At 41.6% G+C, this 11,011-nt stretch overlaps 1 protein-coding gene across 1 annotated transcript in view; it reads left to right on the top strand.

Annotated features, from left to right (window-relative positions):
* Nucleotides 1–11,011, top strand: part of LOC104619283 (cadherin EGF LAG seven-pass G-type receptor 1-like) — a gene marked incomplete at both ends in the record, with an annotated part of 69,170 nt that overhangs the window by 45,312 nt on the left and 12,847 nt on the right. The window contains 3 exon segments of the mRNA XM_010285101.1: nucleotides 6,312–6,469; nucleotides 7,613–7,776; nucleotides 9,242–9,367. Coding sequence (XP_010283403.1) covers nucleotides 6,312–6,469; nucleotides 7,613–7,776; nucleotides 9,242–9,367 — 448 coding nt within the window.

The following is an 11,011-nucleotide window of genomic DNA, read 5'->3' as shown; positions in this document are numbered from 1 at the left end:
GCCCCAGAGGCAGCCTCCAGCAGGACCCGATGCCAGTTGCTCTATTTTTTTTCATTATTACTGTAGCTGGAAGTGTTAGAAAGCAAAGAGCCCCAAAGGGTATGAACATGAGGTGTTTTCCACCCAGCACTTTTGGGGGCAGTAGGGTCTGAACCAGCACATTAACAATGCAGAGGAGTGCTTTTTTTGCATTAAAAATAACTAGGAAACAGATTCTTTTTAACCTTTAACCACTCCAAACAGTCAATAAATCATTAGCTACTGATTAACAAAAAGAGAAGGGTAACTTATTGTCTGGTAAGCAAACTGTTGGAAGCATTGAAAGGCTGGCACTGACTTCAGGATGGCTTTTCTTTTTACACTTTTGCACTTATTAAAAAGACAAACAAGCCAAGCCCTGCATATTAAGCTATGCCACACAAAGCATTTTGCTAAAACACCAACTTTCTAAAATAGAATTTTTTTTTAGTATGTACAGAGAGAGGAGCAAATGCAGTATTTACAATATTCAACATTATATCTGTCCCCCAAGAAAACAGGTCTCATGCCAAGCATAATGAGGTGGGTTGTGTCTGATCTGCAAGGGTTCCCAGTTTGTGTTCTCAAAGTCTTGGCCATACTTGCAGTCTGCTGCTGAATTGTCTCCTCAGCTCCTTCAAAAGACTCAGTGGGGTGGCTAAAGCAGGCGGAAGTCCTTGTGGCCAAGGTTTGGGCTGGAGAGCACAGCTTTCAGTTTGAGTTCAGGGAATATCTGTGATATTGGAACAGTCTCCATGGCTGACCAAAACCACTCTCCCTCTTTCCATCTGTGCGAAAAGTCAAGTGGCAATTTTTTTTCTAAGAATGGAAGTTGAGAAATGGTGTTTCTAGTGGAGGAGATGCCTATGGGATCTTTGGAAAAGTCCTATTATTTTGCAGATAAACTAATAAAAGGGTGAGATCCAGGAATCTGAGTGGTCACCACTGCTGCTGATTGACTAAACAAACATTTGCACTTTGTAGTATTACTGTTATATGCACAGTAACTAGTCTGGTTTAATTCAAAATAAGTCTACCAAAGGTTAGACTATTTACTTAAACCTCTACAACAATTTTGTGTCATGACTTTTGAAAACAGTAGTATTTATAACGTAAAAATATAATGCTTAAGTATTTAAGACAAGGCTTCCATTGTCCATTAATCGGTATGTCTTTTCCATTCACTGTGCATTGTTGGACCATCTGTGTCTTTAATAAGTATGTGGGCTCTTGCAGTTTAAATATTTACTTTAAAATAATAGAGGGTCCAAATGAAACTGAGATACATGACAATATCCATGTCTGATGTTTTAAGTGGCACGGGAGTAGATCTGCAAACTATAAACAGATGTGTTTTGATGACCTTCACTCCTCAGTCTCATCTCCATTTATAAAACACAAGTTCACAGATTAAGCTTCTCAGGGTTCTACATGCACCTGGGAGAATCTACATGTGTTTCTTTCTGTTGAAGTTGTGGGGAGAAGTACTTGGATTTCATGAAAATCAGATTTGGCATCACTAGTAAAATACCTTCACAGTGGCATTCTCTCACTGCAATCTGAGAAAGTCACTGCAGGTGGCCAAAGGGAGTTACATGCACCATTGCAGCTTGAGAAGGTCACTTCTCCAGGTCACCACTGAGGACAGCAGATGAGTCTCACTGTTAACTCCACCATGGTCAGAAAGGGAGCTGCAATTTTCAAAAAACATCCTGGGAGAATGTTGGATTCATCAAAATCAAGTCTGATTGGCAAGAGAGAATGTCATGGGTGAGACACAAGGTTTGAGATTGTCCACCCATAGATCAGAACCACTAATCTCCATCATGAAAGCTCAGTGAGACATAGTTAAGTTTCATGACATTGTGTACAGTTTTAGGTACTAATTGCCATTATTTGAGGAACATGAATGTGGTTCATCCTGTTTTACAGATGCAGAGAAAGGTAGGTGGCTTCCGCTCTCACGCGTGGATCCTAAGTCAGGGCTGCTTAGGGCTGCTTCTTTCTCTTCTCCAAGTGTCTCTGTACGCAATTGTAACATGAAAACATAAGGGTCAGTACAATGAACACAACATACTTTAGTATGGGGTGCACAGAATATTTGAAGAATCACTCTGTGATGATGAGAATACACTGTGACACTCGGGACTGCTTTTTTTTCCTTTTTTTTTTTTTTTTTGAGTCCAGGATGAATCCACTTCTTTCATAAATCGTTTAAGGGTGACCAAATTCTCTCTCTGGCACTGTTTGCCACCTTTTCTTGCTACTCACTTTTACAGCATGTGGTCTTTGAAGTTTGAATACCAACCTCTTTCTGGACAAGCACTAAATAAAAAGGCAACCTTTAGGGTTAGGCAGCACAAGGTAAATTTTCAGCCCCATGAGCAGGAACTCAGTTACATGACTTGCATTACCATTAATGGGGGTCATGCTGGTAAATTCCTGTACACCACATTGCACATTTGCTCATGAGTGCAGAATTGGCACAGCTAATGAAACTTGCCTTTCGGGTAGCATGGTGTTTCAGGAGATGAGTCTGACAGGCAGAAAGGACTGCAAAGTACCCAGATGAAAGTCTGGCTTTTAACTCCTTGAACATACTTCTGGAAAATAGTGTGAATTAATGTTGGTTAGTGTTAGCTGTTCCTACTGTTAGGGATCAGTCTTACTCCAGTAGGATTCAACCGAGGCAAAGATCATGCCTGAAATGCAAATGTGTGTGCTATCATTTAGTGTTGGCCATTCACGTTCTTGTGTATTTTCCAAGTACTACTTACTGTTACTTATTTTCTTTCAGACATAGGCCAGTCCTCTGCTAACACCAGCTTCTATAATCACAAACAAATTAAGTTAATTTTTATAATTTTTGGCCCTGCTACTTTCCCAAAGATGACCCTTCCTGTGGCTGAGCATCACCTTGTGATTTCCAGCCTACATTAGTCATGGGCATCTTATACTCATTTGTTCTTGTACTGTGTCCATTGCAGTGATAGCATCTTCTCGTTTCCAAAACCATTCCCCAGCCTTTACTTTACTAGGTTAAACATGCCAAGTCTGTTTTGTCTGTTTGATAAGGTAAGCTTTCCATTGTTCTGGCTGCAGTTCTGTGTATCTGCTGGAAGTTATTTTTAAAAAATGAAATCAAAATTGCCCACAATATTCTATTCTGTTCAGTTTCATAAAATTTCCCTCATACCCATCTTCGCAACAAGACCACTGTTGTATTGCCTTTTTTATCTTTTAATCACACCATGGTTCATAATTGTTTTGTAGTCAATTAATAGGGGTTTTTTCTGATTTTTTATCATGGTCTCTGAGCCTGCAATAAGAATTCTCGTCATTCGATCCCAAGTTTCATGTTGTGTGATTAATTCTTTTTCTAGCACTCAACTATTCAAAGTGATTCTTTTTTCAATGCATGATGCTCTAAATATCCTTTGTATCACCATCAAACTATATTAGTATTAATCAAAATAGTAAATGAATAAAATCAGTTTTGTGATTCAATTCTGAAGGAACTCCTAACTTAGGCTCCCTCTGTTCCGGTCTTCTATTTATTTCACATTATTTCAGTTATAAAGCATACACTATGCTAGGTGCTGAGAAGATGAGTAGTGTACTTGCCACATATAAGAGAAAAAAGAGTCCACATTGCATTAAATCACTAAAAATATCTCTCTTTCCTTTCCCAGCAACATATTCTTCCATTTTGGGAAAAGCCTGTTCTGTTAAATGAGCCTCTTAACATGGTTGGAAAATGACTACATGTTTGAACTAAGTATGGTTTGAACTGCCAATAGGTCTCTCTTCATTCACCAGAATATTCCACTTCTTCATCAGCTTATGGTTCTATGTGGTCAGCAGAGCCAAAGAGACACCAGAGATCTGCACTGCAATGAACAGTCGACGTCTAGAGAAACACTTTGCAGTTTCAATGTTAAATAAAAGTAGAAAAAAAATCAATTTGCCACTGCAGCTAGTTGACTGTGAAGGAGCAGCTGCAAACTGCTGAGTCTCATCAGGTTGCAATCTTGATTAACATTGGGCAGATCCCCCCTGCTGTGAGAATAAATACCCTGCCTTTGTCAAGGCTCCCATGTAAGAAACAATAGGTTATTTCAGTGAAGCACAGGAACGTAAATGTTAATCGAATCATTCCTCCAAATGAACAGAAGTAGCACCCAGAATGTAAACATTTTAATTTTGGAAGGGAAGGTCTGCCTGTCGGTTGGTTAGTTTTCTGTGTATTTTTTCATTTACTTTGACAAACTGCTCACTAACATTGCTATCATTGCATACAATAACATTTTCAGCACTGCAAATATGTATGCTTCCTGTCTTTCCAAGCTAGGCAGCGGCAAAGTCCAGGGAGTATTGGAAAAAATAAAATCTGCCTTAATATCACTCAAGAGAGGTCAAAACCTTACACTGTGTAACTGCCAAGCTATGTGATCACATTAGTTCTTGGTAGAGGAAATGGAAAATACTTTCCAACTGGAACTGACACCAGGAAACATCTTTTAAAAATGTTTTTTATACATTGGGATAATTACCCTCAGAAATAAATCTGTATCTCTTTACAGATGATGAAAGTGGCTTTAGGTATTTTAACAAATTTATGTGTGTACAAGCGAAACAGAAAGAATAGGCATTTATCCACTTACTGCTTCTTTGTTTGCTGTACAAATAAGGGATTTCAGTACACAGTTGAGCAATGTATGTTTTAAAATGAGCGTACAGCAACTACAGTGTGATGCCCAGTCATCTTCCGTTTTCATATGGTTCCAACTATTGTTGATGAACAAATCATAAAAATATCTCTTGGCTTTCAGTTAGCCGTGCTGCGTGTCTGGTCAGATCCTAGTGACTTCACTCCTGTGGGGTGTCCCTTTGCCCATAGAGGAACAGCAGCAAAGCCAGGGGAGTTCAGCTCATTGCTTCTCTTGTACCCATAAAAGCCTCAGAGATCCTGCACCAGCGGTACATTAGGACTCTGTAACTCTCTACGAACACTAAACATGAAAAATGGTTTTCTTACTGAATTTGCTAGTGCATCAGTGAGGCTGCTATGCCACTGCTTATATGTACACCCTTTTTTAACAGTCATGATGCACTTCACTAGGGGAATATGTCTGTTGAGTTTCTGCATAGCAGATACCTCCTGTCAGTCATCACTTATGAAATTAGTGGAGATGAAGGACGTTTGTGGTGGAGGCACAGAAGTTTGGTGGTCGGGGTTGGATTCCTGGTGGTCCCCTAAGGCTTTCCTGTCCATTGGGATGACTGAATTTCCCCAGTTGCTGGTGGGTGCTGAAGTGGGGAGAATGACAGATGCCAGCAGGGTGATTAGCAGAGCGAGCCGGTAACAGTGGGGGTGTGAAGCTGTGTGTGCTAATTCTGGTTTTGTGGCCCACAGTCACCAGGGCACATTGTGATTGGGTGGGCAGGAGTTTCCTACTGGCCAGGTGAAGCCAGAGATGGGGGAAAGCCAGAGCATTTATTGCCACTCTAAACCACATTTTCTTCCGTTCTTCTGTGCACCACCCATGCTGTCACTCTGCATGCCTGGACCAAAGCAGCTGCATGAGCAAGCTCAGATCCATCCATTTTTTTTGACTGTCCAACTCCACAGGTCACTGATCTCTAGTCTCCTGTGACTAGAAACCAGGGGCTTCTCAGCTGGCTCAGCAATGGGCAGTGGTTTTCCATGCCCTCCGTCTTGTAGCTGGAACAAGCAGTCTTCATCTAAGCTCGTCACAGTCATCAGACAACCTTTCACTACAGACTTTATTGGAACCTGCACTCAGTTTCTGGTGGCCCTGGCAGAGTACCCCCATCAGAGAAAATTTTTTTTAAGCCTTTAGCCTTATGTGTGATATTTCACGGTTTTCTGCCTTTGGGCAGAAACAATGTTAAAATTCAAGTGACTTCATTCATTTGAGGTGAAGAGTTCCAAAATGAGCAGAATTTATCAGAGTTTGCTGTGCAGAAGGAAGAAAACACCTCTTTGAAGTGATTTGGGCCATAGTGGTACAGCAGTGGAAAAGACCAAAGCCACTCCTAACCATGCTATATATCACACTGGGCATGTGTGTACTCTCTTTGAAGTCATCCATTGGGGTTTTTCTTGCCTAGATGTCATAGGTCAACTTAACTTCTGCTATTTTTTTTATATATCCTATTTTAGTCTCCTTTGTGGAGTAGGAAGAAGTATGCTGTTGAGCTGGATGAACCAGCATTTAAATCCCATGTGTGTGTAGCCCTGTATGACATGTGCCATTTATTTCTTGAAGCCCAACATTGGACGATTAGGAATTCCCCACGGGCCTTCAGGAGAGAAGGTGGCCGTGGTGACTGTGGACGACTGTGACACAGCAGTGGCTGTGCGCTTCGGGACCCTCATTGGAAACTACACCTGCGCTGCCCAGGGGACTCAGACCGGCTCAAAGAAGTAAGGATTCCTATATTTGCATTTTCCACTTATTCTCTTCTTCCAGGGGAGAGTCAACAGTATGTGATTAACCACTAAGCGAATTAAGTTGGAAAAGCAGATACGATTTAATATGAAAAGGTAATAAGGTTTAGTTTGGTAGATGAATTTGCTGGAGGTTACTGCAAGTGTCAGTACACTGGGTGGAATGTGTAAACACAGACATGTGCCCAAATTACCAAATTACTTGTAAAAAAAAAAAAAAAAAAAAAGACCTGGAGATCAGTGTGGACAGCCCCCAAAAAGCATCTACTCAGTATGAAAAAGTAGAGAGAACGACAAATAAAATGTTAGACTTCATTAATGAAGGGAATGACTGAAGAGCTTATTACTTCCATCATTTAAGTTAAAAGTCCTATCTTAAAAGGAGACAGAAATAAAGGAGATACAGAAAATGCCATTGAACATCATTAGGTGTGAAAAAAACTTTCCTGTGACGAAAGACCAAAAAAGATTAGTGCTTTTGAGTTTAAAGAGGAGATGGACATCAAACAACATAGTGGGGATATAAAGTAATAGGTGATAGCAGAAAGACCATTGAGATACACCTGCTGGTCTAAAATCCCAAGAGAAGGGGACACCATAAAAATTAGGGCTAATTCAAACTGACCAGACGATACGCTTTTCACACAGTGTGGAGTCATTCAGTGGAACCTGCATTCGATAAATGTTATTAAGACTAATACCTTAAGAGGACTTAAAAAGGGTTGGCACTGTATAGTAACTAAGTCATTATTTCAAAATCTACAGCATCTCAACCTTTATGCTGAGGAGTATAAACCAGCCCCTGGGTGACTGGATTCAGAAAGAAGTGTCCTGTCGCTGCACATTTTTCCATAATTTTCATTTTATTCTTCATATTGGCCACTGTTAGGGACAGGTCACTGGGTTCTCTGTGCATATGACAGCTCCTAAGTTAAAAGTTACGGTGTTTCTGGAAGGTACTTTGATTACAAGCTCTGGAAGTGCTGATGTAGCAGAGGGAAGGGCATGGCAACACAGGAAAACTAAACAGCTCAGATGTGCTTATGGAAGCAGTAAGATAAAGAACAAAACTAAACAAACTATATGCAAGAAATTATGAACATTTCTTTGTTTCTTCAGATCTTTGGACCTAACTGGTCCTCTCCTCCTTGGCGGTGTCCCAAACTTGCCTGAAGATTTCCCAGTGCACAACAGACAATTTATCGGCTGCATGAGGAACCTTTCTATCGACAGCAAGCCGATCGACATGGCTAGTTTCATCGCCAATAACGGCACTCTGCCAGGTATGAGCGGCCGCTGCCTCAAAAATCAACAGGAGAAAGCTCTCTGCTGTAGCTGTGTGTATAACAGGGCTTAGGGTGTTGAAGGGGCTGGCGCTGGGAGGAACCCCAGGAAGGGGCAGGGGACGGAGGGGTCTGAAACAGCCCCTGTCCCCCTGTTAGCGCCGCTGGGCGCGAAGCGTTTGCCCCAGGCCGCACGGCGCTCGAGGTGCTGCTGGGCATTGCGCTGCCACCAGCTCAGCAGCACGGCTGCATCCGACCTCCTTTGTCTGAGCAAGGTGCGGTCCGCACCCGTGCCAGGGACACACACAATAGCCCGTGGCACAGCGCGCACTTACAGGATCAAGTGGCACACAGAAAAGGACAGGGCTTGTTTAGACCTTCTGCATTGCTACGAGTTTCACCCAGGAATTTACTCCTAAATGAACTTTTCCTCTTGGGGTTTTTTTTTAACTACCTTTTAAATGTCACTTTGCTCTAAAAGCCGGTGGGATTAGTTCATGCAAAAGACACTGCTTTTAATGACTTTTTCATAAAATTATGTTTTATGAAAATCAAATTCAAATCAACGTTTTATGTGAATCAAGTTCTGAAATCCTCCAAATCTGAAACCTGCTTCATGAAGCAGCCTGTTGGAGGTTCTGATTTGGTTTCCAGTCCTTGGATCCCTGATCAGGATTAGTTCTGGTGTACAAAATGTTCTCATCATCATCATAAAACTGGCTCTTACACGAAAGAATGACAAGTCCCTTCCTTCCACACTGCTGCAGGTCTGTGTAAATGATAAATTGCAGTTCTTAAGTATGTTGCATTGATCATGGATTAGGAAGGGAGTCATAGCGTACACTTCAAATTGCTATTTTGTCTTGGAGCCGTTTTTAACAGTTATGTCTCTAATATTAGTTAAACACAAGTTTTTATCCTGTGGAAATATACATCAGGAAACCATGAAGTATTTTCTTTAGCATGGATTTTTCTTTCCTCATTTGGAAACGTGTTTCCATATAGTTGAAAACAATGATGTATAGTGTTATTTCACTGTGCAGCACTGCACATTGGCTTTCCTTGGTTAGTGTCTTGGTTAGACAACAGTTGCGAACAGTGATGCTGAGTCACAGCAGCAGTTGATCTGCCTGTCTCCAGCAGTGGATGCCAGGGGAAGAGTATAAAAACAGGACAAGCATGCAGTGATATTTCCCCAAAATTTTCTCTTAGTCCCCAGACATTTACAGCTCAGTGACTGTATTTAGTAGCCCTTGATGGATTTGTCTTTATGAATTTGACACTTGCTCAGCTCACATAAACTTTTGCCGTCCATATTTTGATTGACTGACTTCAAGGGTATTAAAAAAACCCAAACAAACCTATAATGGTCATGTCTTCTTCTTACATAAAAACTCAGATACAATCATTCAGAGCCTTTTGGCTTGTTAAAACCATGCAAAGTAACCGTTTTCCTGAATTTCAGGCTGTGCAGCGCAGAGGAACTATTGTGAAACCAACTGGTGCCAGAACGGAGGCACATGCATCAACAAGTGGAACACGTACATCTGCGAGTGCCCCGTACGCTACGGAGGGAAAAACTGTGAGCAAGGTAGGATGCAAAGACCTCTTCATGCATAGTCACGTGTGCATGTTTCATTACCTGTCGTTAACATCTAATAGCATGTATGTCAAACTGTGATGCTTAAGGAATAGGTAACAGAAGATTGCAATTAAGACTAAAAGTCACTCATTATCTATTTGAAATCATTTTAGAGATCACCTATATAGTAAGTACGATAGCTGACATACTGACATGAAAAACAACAGCTTTCATTAATTTACTTACATAAGCAAAGTAGCTCCATAGAACTTGGCAGTATTTAGTAATTTGTTTATAGTAAAAATGCCTGATCCTAAGCCCCTTTAAATCAGTGGAAAGAATCTTTCTGACTTTATTGGGCTTTGACTCAAACCAGGGATGAATGTGCAGTTTTAATCACCACTTTCTTGGCAAGAAGGCACTCTCTGCCGAGTACGAGCACTTTCAGTTTTATTGGGTTTTTCTTTGATTGAACACAATGTGCATATATGTGTAAAACCTCATTAATAAAAGTTGAGGAAGGAGCAGCAAGTGTGTTTTATAGGGTGTGAAGAACTTGCAGTTAGTTTCTTCCCAAGGAAGCGAGGAGTCATCTGTGTGAAGGGTCCCATGGAGTCAGTGCAGCAGCAGACTGCCCACTGGAAGGTGGCACCTCCACGTCTAGTGGAGGGTTGCTCGTTTGGAGTCTTCCTAGAGGCTTCCAGGAAAGAAAACCTGCTTAGAATAGTCATGGCTTTCCTAGAAGCAGAAGGCCAAATTGTGGCCTCTGATGCAGATGGGGTAGGTCTTCGTTTCTGTTATCTGCCTGTGTCCCTTAGCCCCGAATAGTTTGCAGTGTGATCAAGGATTTTGTTCTTTTGATGTAACTAGCCCAAACCAAACCTTCTTGATTACTCTCAGCAGGGCTTGAACCCTGGAATGCAGGTCTCCAAGCTGAGGTGCACACACCACAGTGATTTGCAAACCCCTTTAGCACAGTATGCCTCAGCCTGGGCCAGATTTAGGTGGTGGCAACTGCTCTCCCCTTGCCTGAGAAGCAGCGGTGTAGGAGGAGAGGACCCATAGTTAAGTTTCTGCCTTGGAAATAAGAGTCTGCAGGGTGAGGGATAGGGGAAAGGAATGATGGAGGCCTCTTCCTATGATTCACCTCACGCAGAGCCCAGAGCTGCTATTACTGCCCCTAGAGAGATACCTGCTTTCTACAGCAGCTCCTCAAATATTTTGAGCTCCCCAGGTTTGTATGAAGCTCTAATTTTTCCATGTGTCTCATGTCAACTATCTTTGTCAGTGAAGTTCTGGTGTTTTCTTCATGATAGACTGGTGTCCCCCCCATGCTGACATCTCCTGAGAGAGTGCCAGGGCCCAATTCTGGTGTGACCTGTACTGGGGTAAATGGGGACTAGCACTATCACATGCAAAGACTATCATTCCCTCTGTCTTTATCTTAGTTTTGAAATGGAATTTCAAAATTTGATCAAATGTATGTTTTATTCATCATTTTCTTATCCCAAACTCAAAACCAAAACATGAAATTTGGGATTTAGAAAATCAACTCAGAACTGCCCTGTAGCCATCATTGGAAACTTATTTTAAGTTCAGGTAATACAGATGACGACAATTATAGCATCACTGTCTCCCCCGCTGCCCCAGCTG

This window comes from Phaethon lepturus, unplaced genomic scaffold, assembly GCF_000687285.1.
Source record: "Phaethon lepturus isolate BGI_N335 unplaced genomic scaffold, ASM68728v1 scaffold15814, whole genome shotgun sequence".
Classification (NCBI taxonomy): Eukaryota; Metazoa; Chordata; class Aves; order Phaethontiformes; family Phaethontidae; genus Phaethon; species Phaethon lepturus.
The sequence above is the reverse complement of the archived record's forward strand: the minus strand, read 5'-3'. Positions and strand labels throughout refer to the sequence as shown.